Here is a 22,261-nt window from a genome sequence, read left to right on the forward strand (position 1 = left end):
TTAGGAGGGTCTGGGTAACAGGCTTTGATGTTAACAAAACCAAGCAAACACCAGTTTTATGTTGGATCTTCGGCATAAATTTGTTCTTAGTAGTAAAATTGTTCTTAGTAGTAAGTCATCCTGCCAATAGTTATGGGGTCATATATTCAGCTACTTCTTTTTTTCTTGCCTCGCAATCAGGCCGTGTGATTTAAGTGACTTAGAGTACCTGGATGAAGAGTTCCATCAGAGCTTGCAGTGGATGAAGGATAACAACATCACAGATATCCTGGATCTCACCTTCACAGTGAACGAGGAGGTGTTTGGACAGGTGAGCACAGCTATGAAAAACATCTGAAAAGCAAAGCTGAAGCTGACAGAGTTGAGCATGATGAGCATATTTCTGTCAAGAGGGATCCTTTAACCTTTCAGTAACATTTTCTTCCCCTGCCTTCTGTTTCTTTCAAGCCACCTGTTTCAATGCAGATGTTTATTCTTAGGATGTATAATATAAAATTCCAGCCCCCCTAGAGGCCTATTGAACCACACACTGATGAGCATGAGGAATTCTCTGAAGTGGAGCTCTGCTCTCCAGGGTGCAGTTCACACAGATGCGGCATTCTGTGAATGCAAGCAATGTAACTTAAAGCGGATGTGACTGAAAGGGCAGGGAGCTCTCACCATTCTCTTGTCTGGTGTCTCCCTCTTAGATTCTGTGTCTCTTGCTTAGCTTGTACCTACTTAACAGCTTGGTTTGCATATCCGTTTATTATGCTTTCTGCCACTCAACTCTGCCTTAGTCAGACAATTCTTTTAAACCTAGGGGAGCTGGGTAACTGTAGCTTTAAATAGGGTACAACCCTGGCTTAAGTGCAGACTGGCAACCAGAACATGTGTCTTCTGGGAGATTCTTTGGCTTGTACCAAAGCTTGGGTGCTCTTTGCTGTTGTAACCCATGCTAGAGTGTAACTGTCTCTGGAAAGCCTTGAAGAGACCCCAAGCAATATTCACACCAAGATTAAGGGCCTCCAAGGAGATACTGGAAACTAGAGAGACCGAAGAGCTAGGCTCACCAAGTACTGCAGAAGCTCAGGGGGTGGGAGTTTAGTTGTGGAAGGAGCAGACAGTGTCAAAGGGAGCAGAGAGATCAGGTGGAATATACAGACAGTAGCTCTTAGCCCTTCAAAATAAATTTGTCAGGAGGAGTTTGCACAGAGCTAGGGGAGAGTTAAACTAGTTTCTGAGGGGAGGAATTCTGGCCCTGGGAGTAAAAGGGCTGCTCCACTAAAAGCTTGAAAGTAACGGAATGCAAGCAAGACTTCAGGGGGTATTTTCAAAACTGAATTTAGTCTGCTTATCGTACAAGGTCATGAGGGGTGAGCAGAGTCAAGGGTGGATGAAATGAAAAGGATGGGGCAGAAAAATTGAAGTAAGAAGCCTCAGTAGGAAAGGTAACACTGTTTTTCCACAGACTTAAATGTAAGGGTTTTTTTCACTGACTTTGAGCTGAGAGCTTGCGAGACATTCAACTGACAGTACAGTGGTTTCCCTGGAAGGTATGGCCATATAAGACAAATACACAAAGACAGATAGAACCATACAGACCTATTCACAAAGACAGATCAGACAAGTTTGTATTTACATTGGAAGACTACAAAAATTACTAAGAATCTCAGCCTGAATTGCCCTGATGCATCTGAAGGTAACACTTGGCACACTAATTACCTGGTATGCTTTCCCCAAAGAAGAGTGCTAGACAATTACATAGGAAGATAAGAGATGGCTCCAAAGAGAATTTAAAAAAAAATTGGAATCTGTTGTAGATAGTGTCATATAAAAGCAAAAGAACACTAAGCCAGACTTTTATGCCAGTTCACATGTTGTTTAATACTTTATTTCATATGTACTAGATACTAACCTTACTAGATCTCATGATGGGGAAAAAAATGTTTCACTATGTGAATTATGACTGTAAGAATCCAAGAGTCCTAAGTGAAAGTGAGATTTTTCCTCCTCCTGAAATTTGTTAAGTGCTGACAGCAAATAATGAAGAAATTGCAGTCACATTTTATGCTCACAGATGGATCCCAGTTGGAAATTCTTGCGTGCCAAGAGTATCTGACCACTTAAATATCATCAGAACATTGCTTTGCTGGATACATTTGCAAGTGTAGATCACAGTGGGAACTCTGCTAATATTTGGGAAGCTGGATGTCAAGCCTTGGGTGAGGGAAACAAGAAATAGTGGCTCTTTGAGGAGCTGTGTGACGGTTAACTGCCCTTTTGTCCTGCTTCCACAATGATGTTATTATGGATCAGTCACTACCTCTTACATTTTTTCTTTCTTGTCTCATCTCTGACATTTATTTAGCTTTTAAGCCTTTCAGGCCAAATCCTTTTTCTTGGTACCTTTTTTATGAGAATTTACTTCTGAGAAGTGCTAGCCTTCTTGCATGCTGGAGCCCAGAGCATGACTGTAATAGCAAAGCTATGATGTCAAACCAAGCATTACACATTTTTACTGATGGGGACTGAATGCCAATTTGAGAATTTCACTTACAAGACAGAGAGAGGTGCCATTTGCTTGTACTTTCTCATACGTTTACCAAGTAGAAAATGTTCTTCAGGCCTGTTTCTGAGCTTTATATGTGGATACGTCCTGTCTCTGAGCCCTGGCAATTGCTCCAGCCAGGTAAAAGGAATGGACTAGATTGGTTTAAATGTCTCCTTGCTACTATGAAACCTGATTCTGAATTCTAGTTCACAACTGTGATTAATGCCACTTTGAACAAGAAAAAAAAAATATAGGGACACATCATTATTGATTGTCTGCCTCCAATTCTAGGTTAACTACTTTTATTTCAATTTATATAGATAATGAGAAGTTAGAGAGCTCAGCAGCAACTCTAGGTGCTTGTGTGAAGTCTTGTTGGAGATCTAGAACATCTGAACTTATGGTCATGCTTAAGGCTAGACAATATTTAGTCTTTGGTTTTGACGGATGTATCTTAATGCCACAGTCTTGAAGAATAGAGCATGGCAGCTGGGCCAGGGTCTTACCCCCTGGGTGATGCAGCATTGCTTGTATAATGGTGATACAGTGACTTACAGTTGGGAATTTAACCTGAACCAGCTAAGGGTTCTGAACTCATTACATCCAACCTTACTTGTTCTTGCTGTTTCTCAACAAAGCTACAGATTAGGTGACTCACTGAGTGTTTCCATAATTCATAATGTCACAACAGGTCGCTCAAGCAAAGTGACCTGAATACTTTATGTGCTGTGTGCTGTCTGTTGGGCTAATAAATAGTATAAATAATAGGTAAATAGTACAAGTAATGATTATGTATTCATGTAACTTATTTACTATCTGTGCTAGACATCATTGTTACAGCAGCAGAAAACTGAAGAAAGCAAAATATTCTTCCTTTTAAATCCACTAGAATGTGAGAATAATTGCAAGATAAATATTATTTTCTGTCACATGTGAAGAGTATGTGCTTTCTGGGTAGAATCTAGATTGATTCCTTAAATCCCTTCTCAGTCTTAAGCCAAATAAATTAACCATTAAAATGCAATTAAACGCTGTAGCTCTTGGTTTAAAAAAAATAAAATGCAAAAGTTATTACAAGTACAAACACTTCTCAGGTTTGGATAGCTGATACAAAACTCTAAATCCCACAGTGACTGTTTATCATCTGTGCAGAGTGCTGTAGAGGTCTTGATTAGGTAGTGTAGCAGAAGTATTCCTTTTGTGATAATGTCTTTGGCTATTGGCATTTCTGAGTAAACTCTTTCATTAGCACTTGTTGCCTAAGAGACCAGATATCCTTTCCAGCTGGCAAGACAGTCTTCCTGTTGCAGTACCCTGTGTGCCAATCCATCCTGTAGTTTCCCATCCATTGGTTGGATCATCTACAGCACGTAACAAGCTGGTTTGGTAGTCGCCCTCTCTGCAGCTCCTAGGCCAAAAAAGGAGAGGAGAAGGATCCAGAGGTGGGCCTGAGTGGCATGTTGTACATGCCTTATGGATGGTGCTCTCTAAATCAGTCTTTGCTCGTCCAATTTGGAGTAACCTAAAGGTCAGTCCAGCTTCAGCTGGGAATAAGGCAAGGGCTAGGGCTTATAGGTGTCCCTCAGTATCCTTTTTTGTTTCTGCTGCAAATGGAGAAGAGGCCAGGAGGCCTGAACTGGGAACGTGGCTGTTATGTTTTTCATTTTCACTTTCATTTTCAAAAGACAGCTTAAATTTTAAACACAATGTGATCCATACATTGCTACACCACTGTTTATCTTTGTTTTGTAGGTGACAGAGAGAGAGTTGAAATCTGGAGGGGCAAATACAGCGGTGACAGAAAAGAACAAGAAGGAGTACATTGAGAGGATGGTTAAGTGGCGAGTGGAACGAGGAGTGGTTCAGCAAACAGAGGCCCTGGTCCGTGGCTTCTACGAAGTAAGTAACAAGTCTTGCTTTCCTCATCTGAATGAGATGACCCCGTGGGTAAACTGTGCTTGATTAGTACCCTAACAAATGGCTGAACACAGATGGCAAGGAATTGGAGAGCCTTGATATGTAGAGACAAGGACCTTGGAAATGGCTTGTTTAGCATTAAGGGAGAAAAGAAAAAAATATATATTCTGAATATGATAAAGCATAATGGTCAAGAGTTAAGAACGATACTCCTTTCCTTCCACAGAGTAAGAGAAGTAGGCATTTGCAAATGTTGTTTTACCCTGCTGCGATACAAAAAAAAGCTGTGAATAGTTGCACGCTTCAGTGAGGAGCCGGTGTGATGCACTTGGATTTGTAGGGACTCATTCCAGTAAAGTTGGTCCTAGGATGCATGGTATCTTTGCTCATATTTATGGATGCTGTTCCATTGTTATCCCTGGACTTGGCTAATTTATCTCTGCTGAAGACCTGGATCTGAGAACACCCTTCTGGCAGTGCTGCCACAAGGACTGCCAAAGGCTGGGCAAAATCCTGTTGGGTGCAGATTATGTCCTGTCACTTGTATTGTTTTGTTCTCATCAGATCTCACGTCATCATTGTTTGCAGCTCAAAACATGAGCAGACTCCCCGAAGAGGAGCACAGATTAACCAGCAGAGGAGTGAAAGTTAGCTGTCAGCATGCACCTTTGTCAGAATAAAAAGCTGGCCATCAGAGCCATAGGTTTACAAGACATTGCATCTGCTTTATTTCCAGTCTGAAACTCTGCTAACAAGTTTTTCTTTAATCCTAGGTTGTAGACTCCAGGCTTGTCTCTGTTTTTGATGCCAGAGAACTGGAACTGGTTATAGCTGGCACTGCAGAAATAGATCTCAATGACTGGCGTAACAACACAGAGTATCGTGGAGGTAAACTGCCTGCTGATGCTCACTAACATCTTTACTCTTTGCAGTCTAAAACATGAAAGACTTGATCCATCTTTTCCTTCTCTTTCCTGGGGGAAATGCCCTATTTTATTCAGGAAGCTTTTGTGAAGAATAGCTCATGAGATAAAATAAGGAAGAGATCAGGTTTGGATCAACAGATGCAATAATATTGAAGGCACTTCTGCTACTTCTATCCAGATTTTACCCACTCAATTCCCACCAATTGAACAGGAGTTTTGACTATTAAGGTCTGAAAAGGATTTGCAGAATTAGATAAATAAGTTACTTACTCAGATGACTGTGAATGAACTCCTGGCCTCACAGTAGTGTCACAAGTCCTTTTGGCTTCAGCAGGGAGCTGCATTCAAAAGCCGAATTTCACAGCTCCCAGATACACTTCAACAAAATACAGATCTTGCTCAACCATCCCCTCAGCCTAAACTATGTCAAGTTGGATGTTTTTTTTTCCCTTCTTCTCTAAATGCATGGCCTGGTTTTGCTTTAAACACTGAACATGATTTGTCCAGGCTGTCTTGGACGATGTACGCATGAGAAATCCACCAGGTCTGCACTACAAAAGGAAAGTCCCTGAGGTTCACATATCTTTCCCTGAAACACAAGTCTTTGCTGCTCACTGCCCAGCCTTTGTGTTACCTTGAAATATGCAGCTTAGCACAAACAAAGATTGCCCCCTGGGTTATTTTCCTTTTTTTTTCTTTTTCCATCTAGCTATTCAAACATACTCAGGCTGGGTTTATGCTGGCTTTCATGAGCACAGACCAAGGCACAGAGCCTCTCAGGTGGGAAGTCTGCCAGGGAAGGGCTTGTGGCAGCAAACTCCTTTCCATATGCTGAACACTGTTGCAATGCAAAAGAGAAATTTATTTGGGAGCCAGAAACTGTTAAGTCACTAGGACTCACACGGTGTGGCATATTGCAAATGGTCTTTTGTATCTCACGCAGGTAACCCCAGTTCCTGCCAAAAGGTTTGTGGGAGGCCAACGTACCTCAAACAGATACTTGAGTTTCGGGGTTTAAATGAGTTAGTCGTATTCTAGTATCCACAGCCAGGACAAGATGGGTGCTGGGACCTACTGCTCATCAAGAAGAAGATACACTGTTAGATCAGGATCTATTGGGTAGGAGATGTACTGCCCCATGCTAGTGGGAGCATACTTGGATGTTACGCTTCCTGCTCGGAGAGGGCGATAATAATTTTTCTCTCTTGCTTCTTTGTTCAGGTTACCATGATGGACACATAGTAATACGGTGGTTCTGGGCAGCAGTGGAGAGATTTAACAACGAGCAGAGGCTCCGGCTGTTGCAGTTTGTCACTGGAACATCAAGTGTGCCCTACGAGGGCTTTGCAGCTCTCCGAGGGAGCAATGGGCTGCGGCGCTTCTGTATAGAGAAATGGGGGAAAATAACCTCCCTCCCAAGGTATGTCCCAGCTAGGCTGTGAAAACAGAAGTGCTTTTCTTGCATCTCTCTGCCAGTGGAAGGTAATTCATGCAGTACGGACATCATAAAACAGCAAAGAAACAGTTACCAGTTTGATGTGTCATTACTTTCAAGGAAAAGTGTTCTCTTTTGCTGCCTTTTTGATTTGGAGGCTCAGTTTAAGCTACTTTGAATCCTGGGAAATGAGTAAGGTAAAGATTTCCATAGGTCCAAACCTAGTTCTTTTCTTTTTTTTTTTTTTGGCTGGAACAAATCCAGAGCAACAGGAGCCTGTCAGATGATTCTGTTCCTTTTACTTCCAAAATAATAGGAAAAATACTTACAAGTTTACAGACCCATGAAGGCCAGAACCTGTTTTGGAATTTTGGCCAGAGATCTGAGTGTAGTCCCTTCATTTGCTCTGATGGTTCCACTTTTTCATCACGAGGAAGCTTAGTGAAGGGACTTCAGACCATGTGGTGGTAATACCCAATTTGTTAAATCTAGTTCAGTCAGCCAACTAGGAGCAAATGAGCCCTAATGTCATACAGAGTCAACAGACTTCACAGTGCTTTCCAAAGGGAGGGCTCATCTTCCTTTTCAGAACAAAGGGACTGGGGCACAAGGGGTGGTCTGACTTGGCTAAGGCCACCCAAGAGAGCCATGGCACAGCCAGCAATACATTCAGCTTTGAGTTCTGCTCCAGCACTTTATCCATGACCAGCACTCATCATTCCTCACCAAAGTAAGACACCTTTTCTTGAATGTCCTTATTGTTGCCTGAGGCTCTGCCTCATTGAGATTATTACAGATCTTTTTTCCATGGAGCAGCTTCTCAGCACTTCTGAAATACTTTTGTTATGTGACTCTTTGACATAACATTTGCCCTCCAAAGAATGCTTTCTTCCTGTTGTTGTTATTTGCTTTCAGCTGCAGCCCAAAGCAGGCTACTTTCATGGCGTAGAGCAAAAATAATAGAATCATAGAATGGTTTGAATTGGAAGGGACCTGAAAGATCATCTAGTTTCAAACCCCCTGCATGGGCAGGGACATCTCCCACTAGATCATGTGTCTTCTCACATAACTCACGGATACACAGAATTATGGGTCTGGTTCATTTTTCTTGTTACTTGCCATCCATGTTGTTTACCCAGGAGCATACTGTAAGACATGGACTTGAGCAGACCTCCAGAGTCTTCTGCAGAGGGAAGGTTCAAGTATGGTCACACTCAGTACAAGCGTGCTCAAGTCCATGCTTTTCCAGTGGGGAGACATAATGTGCTATATCAGCAGATTGTCTGAGCTGTCATCTTATGTGGAATCCCTCTAAAGTCAGGAAAAGGGAAGTTAAGTGTTCTTAAGGCACAATTCATATTGCCTGGACACAGACTTTAAAAATTGCTCAGTTGAATCACACCTGGTATATTCTGATTTATGTCCATCAATTATAAAGACTCTACAGAGACTATATGGAGAACTAGAGCCTATGAGGAAGGTAGATGTAAGCCCTGAGATTTAAAAACAGATGAAAATAGGTAAAGTCAGTGAGATTGTTCATGCCCTTGAGCTTCAGCCAGCAATGTGGAAAGAAAGGCTAAGAGCTACAGTTTGTTATGTGTAGGCCCTGATCCTCCTTTTGCAGCATATTTATAGTTTGGTTCTGTTTGAGGGTTTTGGAGCTGACCAAGGGCATTCCCACCTGTAGACAGGCAGCAAATGGAAGTCACAGACTTGTGCAGCATTTCAGCAGAGCTCTCTTTGCACTCCTTCTGGGATGGAAAGGGGCAAGAGGAGAGGGTGGACCTTGGCGTGTGCACAGAAAATGCCCTGGGCTGACCCATCAAGTTGTGAAAAGGTAATTGGCCTCTTTCTGCTCTGCTTAACTTTCTTTGTGATCCTAAGCAGTACTTATGACCCAGATTCAGTCAGCCCCGAGATATTCACAGTAACCGACTTTACGTTTGTCTGCTGATCACCAAGCTTGTTGCACTCCCTGAAAGAGGCCTCTTTTCCAGGTGAAAGTTGTTAGCACCTTTCAGAAGTCTTAGAGCTCTGCATTCATTTTAGCCAGGGGAAAGAGGAACAGCACTTGCTCGGTGAATAAACACAGCTTGATCACTGTGAATTATTACCTGCATTTTTATAAAATTATGGGCTGCTGCCAAGTATACACAGTGTTAAGAAATACATAAAACACACAGGCTAAACCTGGAGGCTCCCTAAATCCTTAGTTAAGCAACTAAATAAATGTTATTTTAAACTTTTTTTTTTTAATGCCTGATTATGGCTTGCTCACGTTTATTTGGATTTACTTACATGTTTACTTAGACTTAGAGGCTAAAAAAAAGTCAGATGTCATATCCTGTAGGCCTTTTGGCCCCTGTGATATGAGTGTAACTAATTTTACCTGTTTAAAACAAATGACAAAAAAACCACAATAAACCCTTGTCCTTCTAGCAATCCCTACAATTTCACGGTGAGAGTTAGCCTTACTCCACCCTTTCGAAGTCCTAGGAAAAAAAAAACAACAAACAAAGAACAAAACAAAAAAGCCCAGCTTTCTCATATCTCAGCAATCATCAGATTTAGTCGTGTATGTGCTTTGGTGTGTATTGCACATCTTAATTACTGGCCTTAGTTCTGAGGCCCTGACCCAATAAACACTGTGTGGGGAGAGGTGTTATGAAAGCTTGCATAAAGCTGATGCATTTGGCTTTCTTGACATCCAGGTAGATGGTGGGTCACTGGGGCTAGGTTAGTCTGCCCTTTGGTTTTCAGCTGCTTTGCAAAGTATCGAGATAACTCTTAGCTCTATCAAAAGAATCCAGGACTCTCTTTGCATTCCCTCACTCCTGCTCCATGCAGCTGAAGTAGTAGGTGACTCTCCCTTACATCTTGTCCTTACCCTTCAGCAATGGAGCATGCAAATGCCATTTGTTTATGGTGATCAAAGGCTCAATAATACCTAAACCAACTATGCTTTTGCACTCCCAGAAAAAAGGCATGGTGTAAATTTCCAAAATGCGACACTTTTCAAAGAATAACCATTGAACATAATGCCGGGAGTGCTGCTTGAAAGCACTGAGGGTAAGAAAGACTTTTTCAGGAAGGCTGAGAATCTGGTAGCTTCATTCTGAATTGGTGCACTTCTTCATCAGTACCACTTCCCCTACATAGAATCATAGAAGGGTTTGATTTGGAAGGGACCTTTAAAATCATCTAGTTCCAATCCCCTGCATGGGCAGGGACACCTCCCACTCGACCAGGTTGCTCACAGCCCCATCCAACCTGGCCTTGAACACTTCCAGGGATGGGTAATGGTGGTGTAATATGTTCATGTAAGAAAAATAAGACTTAGATTTCACCAGTGGTTTATGTCTGGACCGTGTGTGTGTACCAGGCACATTGTTCCAATCTGTCATTTCTTTGAGTCCACACACATTAGAAAGTCAAAGTACTGTACAGCTCAGAGATGCTGCTCTAATCCCAGATCTCTATATGATGACCCTAAAGGAGGTTCTAAAGAGACTGCCAGATTTATGGATCTGTCAGTGTAAGTCTGCAGTGTGGTGTCTTCCAAACTGATGTAGCTGCTTGTATGAAATAACACTAAATAGGTAACAGATTTGACCACTTGTTCATCAGGATTGAGTTTTACTCTCCCTATACCAAACTTTACCTCAACATAAAGGAGTTACATATTTTACTTCTTGAAACTGGTTGCCTGAGTAGGGATGATAGAGAATTCTTCCAGCTATAGCCTGTTCCGAAGCAGGAAGCCTCTCTTCACTTTTCCTGGATCATGCAGATACTTAACACAGAACCAGTTTTAGCAGCAGTTTCACGAGAACTTGTTCTTTGTTCCCCACCAAACATTAATGAACACTGGCTTTCTAGCTGGAATAACGTTGCTTCATCTGATATTGTGGAAGCAGAACTCCTGACCCAAAACAAACCTGTGCAAAGAACTGTAGCTGTAGGAGGCAACAGTTCCCTTTTCTTAGAACTGCAGCCTGCAAGTGTTCAGTGCCTACAAATGCCATTGTCCCATCTTCTGGTTGTGCTTCTGACCTGGCCCAAACTTCTGTCAGCTCCAAAGTTATTTCTCTGGGAGTATCAATTAAGTAAGAACCTCAGCATGTATTCCAGTGGTTCCAACAGTTGCATTTGACACAATGAATTCACTTTCCTCATCAGCGCTGAGCTGCAACTACCCTTTCACCAAAGGAGATTTTCATTCATCAGAGTAATATTAGTGATTACCACTATACAGTCTCTGGTTTATATATGCTAAAGATATATGCTAAAGATTAGCAATGATAGTAAATATCTGATCTTTTGTAAGAGAATTCTGTCCCTCTTTATTGGATGAACAAGTATTTAATCACCTCAAAATCCCATCTAGTAATTCTAAAAAGATTATGTATGATATGACTACAAAGAACTTTATTCTCACAATTTCCTTCTTTCCCAGTGGACTGAGTGTGTGTGCTGTGCTGTCTTCTATCATTTATCTCCCATCCCTCTCCTCTTTCCTCTTTTCTCACATACAACAGAAATACCATCTACAAATCTACATTCATTAATTAAGCAGTGGTTCCCAGACAGCATGTAAGTGTTCCATCTCACAGACAAAAGGGGCAAGAGTTGATACCTGTGGGTCCTGAGGTTGATCAAAAAAGGGCTTGTGGCTTCAGGTGAAAAGGAGAATTACCCGGTTTCTGCCTGACAGGCATGGTTATGTTAGTATGCAAGTCTTATTTTAGTTGATAGGTTCAAGCTATAAATAAGACGGGAGGGATTTCTGTGCACTTACTGCCTTTGGACTCTCATTGTTATGGAGATTAAAGGAAGTACAAAGGAAAGAAGAATGCAAAAATCTTAAAAGCTTATACTCATAATTTTTAGAGAGAATTCTTAAAAGAAAATAAATAGTGCCGCACTGTGAACAGTGAGCAAGATTAAAGATTCAGACCCACCAAAATTACTTTGAGCAATAAAGACAGACTGCCAGGAATAATGAAATTTTAAGTGGTCCATTTACTGCTTTACTTACTGGAGGATGAGGGCACATGAGGGTCAGAGTTAGTTTATATTACTTTATCTTGCATTTTCTTCTAGAGAAGCCAGAATCCTTTCCATAAAAGTTCTTCCCAATCTTTAATTTTTATTCCAGACTTCTCACTCTCTGAACACCCTCTCAAATGTCAGCAGGCTTATGTGGTAGGAGGCTTAATCTAGGGAAGACTTTTCTCATTGCACAGACTGTGTCTTGCACTGCTGATGTAAAGTTTTCACCCAAGTATGTGCAGCAAGCCCAGTACTACAAAATAGCAAGTGTCTCCTGGGTCATGCTTACTGTAGACACTCTCACTGGGATCAGGAGGAGTTTACCCCTTTGGAGGAAAAGGCACAGAGTTAGGCAACAGTGGATATTATGGAAAATATCCTTGCCTCTTTATTGCCCTGTGTACTGCAGTATCAGACACAATATGATCTAACAGAGCAGAGGCTGAGCAATTTCTTTTCAGTCTGGTTTGGAAAATAGTTCTCAGCTTTGAATTTTGAGAGGCAAAGGTGCTATTCTGAGGAGAGAGAAAACACTGAATGAGGAGTCCTAATGAAGCCTCTCTCTTATTTTAGGTGAGGCAGAATATTGGAACACAGAAGTTCCACCTCAATGTGAGGAAAAACTTCTTTACTATAAGGGTGAGGGAGCACTGGAACAGGCTGCCCAGAGAGGTTGTGGAGTCTCCTTCTCTGGAGACTTCCAAGACCTGTCTGGGTGTGTTTCTGTGTGACCTGCCCTAGGTGTTCCTGCTCAGGCAGGGCTTGTTGGACTCAATGATCTCCAGAGGTGCCTTCCAACCCCTGTGATTCTATGTTTCTGTGATTCTATGTCATTCAGTTACACAAGCAGACACCATGTCTGACCCTTACGGCAAAGAACCAATTAGACCCATTGCTGGATGCATACCAGACAATTTTGCACATAATTATCTTGTTGTAAGATTCAGTGGGCTTCACTGGAATCATTGGAGTTGCAGCAGGCCCACATTAGTTTCACAGACCAGAATTTGAACTTGGGTTATTCCCTGGGCAATATATTGTGTTTTGCACCTCAAGTAGGTAAAAGTGCAAACCTAACCAGCACAGGACTCCTGAAAATTAGTTTAATTTTTTATTTGACAACACTTTTTGGAGTGAAAGGGCTTTTTACTATAAAATTGTTGAATTGAAGAATACAAAAGTGTTCCTTAGCAAAATACTTCTGTTTTTCTAGACATGTCAACTTTTTTTTCCTTTCTTTGTAATTGTTTCTCCCCACAATTAATTCCTTGAGACCTTCTACAGAGGAGTCCACTGCCGTAAACCTCCTAATAGGGAAGGGAATGGATCTTTTTTCTGAGTTTGACTAGGTCAAGAGTGACTAAAATCAACAGCATTGCATGGTAGTTTCATAACCAGGATGAAATGAGATGGATAACAATCAGTCAAGGTGAATGTCTGCAAGAAACTAAACACCAGAGTCAGTGGCTGTGGATGTCTGCACCACACAGTAGGATGCATGACAACAATGTCTGAGATGCTATGGTCTCACACAGTTAAATGTGCCAAGGTTAAGTACCATACAGAGAAATTACTTCAAGTTCAGCGAAGTTGTATTAGCAGAAGCCACACCTGAGCCACCATGACTATACTTCTTTCAGTTCTGGAGCCAGGCAGCTGAGCTTCTCAAGACCAGCTGACTCTGAATGGTGTTCTCGTGCCTATGATAAACACATTCTGAATGGACTGCAAGAGTCCTTCAGCTTATTAACTCCCAGTGGTTGATACATGTTGGCAATGGATTGCAGAAACAACTTAGACTGCCAGAGATTGCTGAGATAACAATAAACAGTGCAGGGCTACTCATGGATAATACACAGGAGCTGCCATGTTTAATTTCAAGAGATGTGCTAAATAATGGCTTTATTAATGTTCCTTTTTCAGTAAATCACATGTGTTCCCAGCTCATTTCCGCAACTTCTGTGTTTATTGTTCTCTCTCTCTCTTTGAGAGTGACCAGCTAACAAGTCTTCATTCAGAAGGGGAAAAAGGATGGTAAAAGCTCTCCTAATTGAACTTGTGTGATGCTGTGAAGTGCCTCTGGCTCTTTCAGTTCTCTGATGACTTTTAATGATTCACCAATGGTGCTTGATAAAACTCTCCCTCTGAATCTGCAAGTCACAGGCCAGCCCACCTACCAGAATTGTGTTTTTCTCACTTTGCGGGTGGCCTAAGATATGACTAGTGTGGCTTCAAATAGTTTCTCCAAGATAGCTCTTCTGCTTCAGTTTTGAAGAAATAATATTGAATTAAAGTGTGAGATAGAAAAGCTAAAAGTAAAACAGCTTAACGGCTTCTAAAAATACTAGGGGTGAGGAGCTTAGACACTGTTAGCCCCTGAGGCTGCATTTCCTTTTGTCAGTTGACATTGATCAGAGGGAGCAAGAGGAGACAAGTATTTCTAGCATCATGCAAAACTCCAAGCTGACTGAAAAAAATGAAGCCATTTTAATGAAATTGTGCCCCTGTTGGTTGAATGAGCTCTATGGTTTCTCAGTCAGTTGAAATGGGTGAACTGTTAGGGCAGGGACTGTTTCTTTACCACGCATTTGTGTATCCCCTCACACAGTGAAGCTCAGTCCACATCTGGGTCTAATTGATGCTACCAGCAGAGCTGGAACAAGGTAGAGGCACGCGTGGAACCCATCCCACTGCTTCTTTTGAAGGTGCTGCCAACTGGGGGGTAAATATAATGATAGAAATGGGGGAAGAGAGGGTCATCAAGTTGGCAGCTTGCTCTGCACAAAATACTTGGCTTTTGCCTTGGCTACTACAAATAAATAACATTGAAAGGCCAGACTTGCAGCAGATGGCCAACAGCTGACTTACAGGAATATTTCCAGCAACCTTCTTTCTTTGGTTAGCAGATCCCTGAATGGTCTTTTACCAGTCAGCCCTGCCTCACTATAAACACATGCTGAGCCCATTCTGTCCTATAGTTCATCACATTCTGCTTGTCCACTGATGCAAAACTCACGAGCTGCTCATGGTGGATGTACAGCTGAGTTGCAGTTTTTTGGAAAAACTCAAAGCAACCAAAATTATAGTTGTGGAACTGTCTATCAGGGCCTAGACCCCTACTCCTCAGTGGCATCCAGCATTGTTCTCCATGAAGATCCCAGCAAGATCCCTGCTACATCTAGTACAGGGATAGCAGAGAAGGATGTTGTGTTGTTACTTGTGTCTTCTGTTTGAAATATTGATGTGTATGTGCATGTTCATTTCAGTACCACAGATCCTGGCAGAATTTGAGAGTTTTACTTTAAAAGTTAGATTTCTTTTCATCCCTTTTGAGGGAACTTGCGTCTCAGTAGAAACTTGTTATTTCCTCAAGTTATTTGGATTCAACTTAACGTGCAGCATGTTTTCCTTTTGCAGGGCACACACCTGTTTCAACCGTTTGGATCTTCCACCTTACCCCTCCTATTCTATGCTGTATGAAAAGCTGCTTACAGCGGTTGAAGAAACTAGCACCTTTGGACTTGAATGAGGGGGTTCAGGCACTTCTGGTGTTTTTCTGGCTGGTGATGTCACCTTCCCTCTCCACCATTATTTGATCTTGGTTTCCCATGTTTTTATTTTTGAAAACAAAACAAAACAAATCAAGATTGACAAAAGCTGTGCATGAAGAACTGCTGCCCTCTAAGATCTAACCTTCATGCTTTCATCCTCTGTTTCCAATGGACTGCTAGCCTGTATGCAATAGAAAAACAACTGTCTCAAGGTTTCTGTATATCTCTACATACCTCCATTAATAACAATGAAAATACAAATGCAAGTTACACTACACTTGACCAAATGTTAATAAATGTTTACTTCCACCTACGTTGATTAAAAAATAAAAAAAACCTCATCAAGCATTCCAAGCTTTTATATGCCCACATCTTCTAAATCAATTCACAGTCCATCTTACTTCTTAACAGTTGAATCCACTACTAGGAGATGGTCAAATATATCTTCATCCATCCTTATTTTCCCTGTGTCTGTTGTCCATCTGAGAGACACCTATGAGCAAAACTGAAATTTTTATATATGAACTCATGATCCACATCAGTTGCATCAGCTGGAACTGGCCCAGATACATGGTGCAGATATGATCTTCAAAAACTAAAGAGAACTTGCACTTCAGAGATATTGGGAGGGGCATCTCCACTGTAATGTTTACCACACAAGAAGCACAAGGTTGTGCACACTCAAGAAGGATGTCTTATGTAGCATAAAGGACAAGGCTCCCTTACCTTATTATTGTATATGACAAGGAAAAGGGGAAATAAGAAGAATGTTCTACTCTTATGAATACCCTTGGGTTCTGTTTTCCAGATCTTTGTTTTCTGATGTTTAAAATGCTCCTTTCCAAATGAGAAGTCTAGACAATCCCATCCCCTGTGTCAGAAGCCATTTATTTTCTGTCAGGCTGGGCTAATCTATGATTGCTGGGGGCAGTTTTCGGTTCTCGCGTTTTTCTTTCCTTGCTCAGTGCAAATCTCCATAACTTCAAGAGTGGCTGTAGACAGAAGGTTTTAGTCAAGGGTCTATTAAATGAGAAGCTGCGGTGAATGAGGGTGCTTGTCAGGGGTGAAGGGGACTGTCGCTCTCTTTGGGTTAAGAATTTGTTGCACTTCCTCTTGGAGTAAGCCCAAAGGCCCTGCAGTCGTGTTAGGTACCACAAAACTGAAGATGAAGCTCTGCAGGCATAACCCTCTTCAGTTTTGTGTACTTCGCATTGCAACTCTGAAGCTGGGGAATGAAGGGAAAACAGCAGTAGGCTTGTCTTCAGGTCAGTTTTGCAGAGGCTGTTACTATCAACCACACTGCTCTGATTATTTCCTATGTATTAATCTTTGCTGCCCTTGTTTTCCAAGGCTAATCTCAGATTGAAAGTGTTTGTCTTAACTGGGAAAAGGAAATACAACTTATCTTTACTCCTGACACTCAATATGTTAAAAGGATGCATGAAATATGAAGTGAGAGACTTGTGAAGGGTGAGTGAAGGTAAGTGTCTAGCAGCTCACATGAAATGCCACACCCCTTTGGGGGCTTGTTACAGGTAGTTTTGTGTTAGCGTTGCTTCAGAAAACTAGAACATCAGGAGATCAGTTTGATGTCTGACACATCTAATTCCCGTAAGTTTTCTCTCCAGAGAAAAGAATTGGACTTTGCTTTCCCACACGTTTTTATTGTGGCTACACAGAAACTCATCACACCTGAAAAACTGCATTCTGAGAGTTTTAGATCATTTTCCTGCTTTGATTCTTAGGTCAATAGGTGTTTGAAAGATGCTGGGTCCCAGAACATGTTTCTAAGCAGAAATGATATATAAAACATTTGGGATATTGAGATTGCTCCATTCATTCAATTTCTGTGATATTTCAGCCACTTTTTTAGTAATTTACTGTATGGCTTTTACTGACAATCTATTTTATAGTCTTTGTTATTATTCTTATTGACTACTCATATTACAGTTGCATACAGAGGCTGCAGCTACAGGCCAGCTTCATTGTACCAGACCCCAACAACTATTTCTTTCCACAAATGAGCTCTCAGGCATCTATTCCACATGACCAGCCTCACTGCATAGTTGAGATGGAAATCTTTGGGTTTGTTTCTGAAAGTGTCTGTCATGTTGTACATGAATTTTACGTCAGAGCAAGTCACACCAGGAGAGACTGAACAACAAATTCTTCCAATGTATGTAATTTCTGCCTCTTCACCACTGGGCCCTAAACTCCAGTGACTCCTGGATGGTTCCTGTTTTATTTCTGGTGATGTTAAAAAGTTACCTGTCAAATGTTGGATGTCTTCTAACAATAGAAAAAAAGAAAGAGAAGTAGTGGGCTGGTTGGTCCATGTTTGGCCAAGGAAAATAGTGCATCAAGAGCTGTCTCGTAACACAGAAAAAAAAATAAATCCAATCTTTACAATACTGTATAGTTAAATTTTATAAAGTATTTAAAATATATTTTATTAAGAAAAAATGAAACTATTTTTTGTAGCATAATAAAAGATATTTGTATTTCAGAGACAGCATCAAACCCCACTAATTGAAACAAAGATGGCTTTCTCCTGAAATGCTTCTTCACAACATATTCTGGCACTTGCTGCACAGTAAGCGAGTGCTTAGTTAGGTGGGTGCTGTGCATCTCCGTGTTTGGCAGATGCCATCTGAAGCATCTGGTGTGTTCCTGCTCTGGGAAACACACAGCACAGACACCTCCTTCCCATCAAAATCCTTGGTCCAAGCTGTCTTTCAAGCGCACAGCCTAGTATTTTTAGAAGGTTGCTTTCCTAGGTTACCGTGATGACATCAAAGTAACAAGGTCATGCAGATTTCCTTGGAAGTTTTTTTGGTTGTAAAGCCAGGAATAGAGGAAGACAGTTGACTATTTTCATGAAACAAAGAGAAAGACAATGCCACACTCTGCTTTTCTAGCATTCTGTCATTTCAGTCTTATCCCTCTTCCCAAATGCCTTACCCCAACAGCTTTTCAAACACTAACACAGTCTCTAGGATACCTGGATGGACACTTGACAGTGCGTTCCTCCATTTGTTGCCTCATAGCCTGGGCTGAATCTGGTCCCAGTCCAGAGTGAAGGGGAAGCCCTGCGTTGAAGTGGCATCGTAAGGTTAGAGTGAGGCAGGGAATGGTGCTAAGAGGAGAGAGGGAAGAACCCATCTCCCTTGCCCTGTTATTTAACCTGCCCATTGTGCAATTAATTGACTTTGTTGTTGCAGTTATGCATATGTAAGGCATATACCCTTCCTTGTTCGCCTTTTGATTTGAATGCTGTTACTCATATAATCAGCTGTGCTCTTACCCAGGTCTGCATTTTCATTCATAAAACACTGTTAATTACAGAATTTCTGGTTTCATTGTTTTTCCACAGGAAAGACTAGAGGATACTCCACAGGGCAGATTTACAGTGAAATAATCTGTTCAGCTCCTTCACCTCAGTTCCCTTTAAACATTGTGGTGGCGAGATTAAGAGATGACATCAAACGTCAGTAGATTTTTAAATGGAAGTGAAAAATGGAATAGGCAATCTGACAGCTTTTGTGAATTGCAGTTTTCGAAAGAAGCAAAGAATGCTGGTAATTTGTATGTTTGGTTTCAGGGGGCCCAGATCTTCCTCAAGGTAACTGTTGTCATGGTATTAATGGTAGAGGGAGCGGAAGGGATACTTCTGTTAATGAAATCCTGTTGACACACTTGCATTAAGCTGAAGGGTGAGAATGAAAATAGGTATTTTAAATTGCCAGTAAGTCTTCTGCCTTGAAGTACTCTCACCAAGTGTTCATCCACATCAGCTATGCAGGATCTGCTCCAGTACAAGCAACCGTACCTTACTGGCAGTTGCATCAGGCCTAAGCCTTACAAATGCTGTCACTTCAGTCTGCAACACGTTACATGAGCATTCCGTTTCAGCCGTGTGGCTGTGCATATTCAGAACTTGGCTTCTATGTTCTAGGGAGATCTGTGGTTATCACAAGGCAAGAAGGGAGTGATCCAAATAGATCTAACCAAGAAATCATGAGTTTTGTACAGGTCTGACACAGAGGACGTTTTTCACCCAGTTTGCTCAAGTGCCCGTGATCTTTTGAATGAGCTGTAGCTAAGGTTTGAGTTTGTAGTCTAGTCTGAGAGACAGCCTGTGGTGAGGGGGTGTGTTTGTTGGGTTTGTGTTTTGTTGTTCTAGTTTCACTGTAACAAATAGTTGACATACCTCTAGTTGAAAACAGTAGGATATTGAATTTGAATGTGGAAATCAAATAAGAAATGTGCTAAAATACACACTCGCAGAGGATGAGTTAAACTCGTCCTTGGCTATTAATCCTGTGACAGTCTGTGGAATTCCAGAAAGACAAATCTGACTGGAGATTTGTTTGATTTCTGTTGCAATAATAATTATTTGCCCTGTCTCCATAGTAATATGAGTAGGGCTTCCCAGTCAAGATTAAACACTTTCAGTCAAATGCAGACCAACAGATCTTTCTACAACAAATGCGGTGCTTTTTTATTCTTATTCTTGCTGTACCTCAGTGTTTGTTATTAAAAGAAAAAGATTACTGCAATATACTGAATCTGGGATAGGTTTTCCAGTAATCACAAGGTCCAAAAGATTGGATTGTTACTTTCTCTCTAGTGAGTCATGTAGTTCCTTTGTTCTAGTAGAAAAACAGATGCCTGTAGATAGTAGATATTAGGTATAGTAAATATTGTACCATTAGCCAAACTCCCTGCAGCTTCCGATTTATCTAACAGAAGTGTCTATTCTGGTTTTTGTTAAAGACTACATTAAGTCAATGGCAGGAAAGGTCCTCATTATTGGACTGATTTTGCTTATATTGACAGAAAAATGTCACATGATACTCAGGCTGTGCTTTCTATTCAACCATATCACTATAGAGGAATGTCAATAAAATCACTTTGTTATGTCATTGTGTGGACTCTCTATTACAAAATAACTTATTTCATAGAGGATAGAATTTACTAGAGTGGGTGGAAACTGGCACTAGTGAAAGTCCACTGAGTGAAGGAATTGCTCTTCCAGGATCTTATCCTTTCTGACCACTGCATTCAGGCCCTCCCACTGCTTTTGTTCAGTTTATCAGGGTAAATGTCTGAAACATGAGGTTCTTCACTTCAGTGTACATAAGCAAAGCCCCCATGCTCTCCAAATATCCAAAGACCAGCCCTGCATTGAAAGCGTGTGAGCTTATTCCTCGCTCTAGAAAAGGTCTGGATGCACAGAGGGACAAAAGGAACATGCATACTACTTACGCATACCTCCCTCCTAGGTATGAAATGCAAGTGGAAAGATGGTTTCTTAATAGCATATGCTGGGTCTGCATTAGGTGTTGACAGCAAATAAATAGCGAGATGCTCTGGCATTCTCAGTATGTCACACCCATTGCTCTACTACTCGTCACTGTAATATCTCAGGCATGTTTCATTAGCACATTCCAGGGTAGATTAACACGCCTCAGATACACAGTCAGCAGACACCTTGCTGACCATACCTGTTTTCGTGCATAAACAGCACCTCACGAGAGATCATGGTACAATGAGAAGGATGGGAAAGCTTAAATATGAGGAGCAGTTTTTATAAGGAAACAGTAAGCGTGTCTTGCCCAAGACACATCAGTAGCAAACGTGAAACTATGTGACTGTGACAACTCTTCAGAGATCTTCTCCAGTTGTCACTGTATTTTAGCTTGTGTGGAGGAGCACAGGTCCACAGGGCCCATGCTGGCTCTCCTGCACTGGGGACATGGGGGTGGCAAGAGTACCCCACCCACGCACGTGCTCAAGAGATCCAAGTCTCACAGCCCAGCCTTTATTCAAAACTGGTCTGGTTTGATGGCACAGGTGTGTGAGGAGGAAGTGGGGGGACAGGTATTTGAGACACTAAGCTACATTTCTCTGAATTTTTCACATACAAAGGAAGGAAAAATCGGTACTTACTGAAAGCAGCGAGGCCAGATGCTGATCACTAAGGGTACATCAGAGGTGTCAGTTTCTGTAGTGGTGATTTGTTTATGTGGCTGGAACTGCACCTTTTACCAGAACCCATTCTGTGATTTATGCTACTGAATTCCTGTTAAAATATAGCAGCAGTCCACCTGAAGTCTCCATACATACATCAGATGTCTGTCTTGTCACGCTAACAAAATTCCGTATTCCTATAGGATATTACAAAATTAATAATAATCCCTTTCCACCCTGTGGTAGCAAAGTTATAAATTTTTGCTATAATGGACAAGAAACCTACTTGTGGCATGACGTTCATTCTTGTACAAGAGGCCAGACTGGACAATAGCTGTCATCTCTGGAGAACAAAGCCACAAAGGATCTGCTAAGTCTCCTCTAATCATAAATCCTCCTTAGGCTGCAAAGCCATGCTCTTTTTTTTTTTTGTCTTTTTTTTTTTAATTTAATTCTTGTAACTTTCAAAATCAATTTTGCCTGAAAATGCCCCTCATGGAAATATCAAAATGAAGAGCATTTGTTTGTTTAGTTCCTACCCTCCTGGAATTAAGTTTTGAAGAAAAAAAAAGATACATCTTTCTGTCTGAAACACAAGCCTGATTCTTAGTTATAGTCAAGTTTGGTGTAAAGCACGTTTGTATCTTTTTAACTCTAGTGTAAATGAAGCTCATCCCCACAGTGATATGTTACAGCTCTTTCAGGTTGAAACAAACAGAAGTCACTGGATAACACAAAGACTGCAACTAACGGTGTTTTTTCCTGAATTGCAGGCATGTAGGATTTCATATCATTAACCCCTATGGTCTAAGGAGATAGTGGAGCTGCATGGGACAGTTTCCTGTGTCAATGATAAACAACAGTAAAAGTA

At 41.3% G+C, this 22,261-nt stretch overlaps 1 protein-coding gene across 7 annotated transcripts in view; it reads left to right on the top strand.

Annotated features, from left to right (window-relative positions):
- The window catches only part of HECW1 (HECT, C2 and WW domain containing E3 ubiquitin protein ligase 1), a 269,482-nt gene extending 249,140 nt beyond the window's left edge, over positions 1-20,342 (top strand). For all 7 annotated transcript variants that reach the window (XM_051612722.1, XM_051612726.1, XM_051612729.1 and 4 more), the window contains 5 exons: positions 181-310; positions 4,286-4,432; positions 5,224-5,338; positions 6,598-6,796; positions 15,284-20,342. In XM_051612722.1, coding sequence (XP_051468682.1) covers positions 181-310; positions 4,286-4,432; positions 5,224-5,338; positions 6,598-6,796; positions 15,284-15,395 — 703 coding nt within the window. In that variant the 3' untranslated portion in view covers positions 15,396-20,342. The remainder of the gene's footprint in view (positions 1-180; positions 311-4,285; positions 4,433-5,223; positions 5,339-6,597; positions 6,797-15,283) is intronic.
- The last annotated feature ends 1,919 nt before the right edge of the window (positions 20,343-22,261 follow it).

This window comes from Apus apus, chromosome 2, assembly GCF_020740795.1.
Source record: "Apus apus isolate bApuApu2 chromosome 2, bApuApu2.pri.cur, whole genome shotgun sequence".
Taxonomy (NCBI): Eukaryota; Metazoa; Chordata; class Aves; order Apodiformes; family Apodidae; genus Apus; species Apus apus.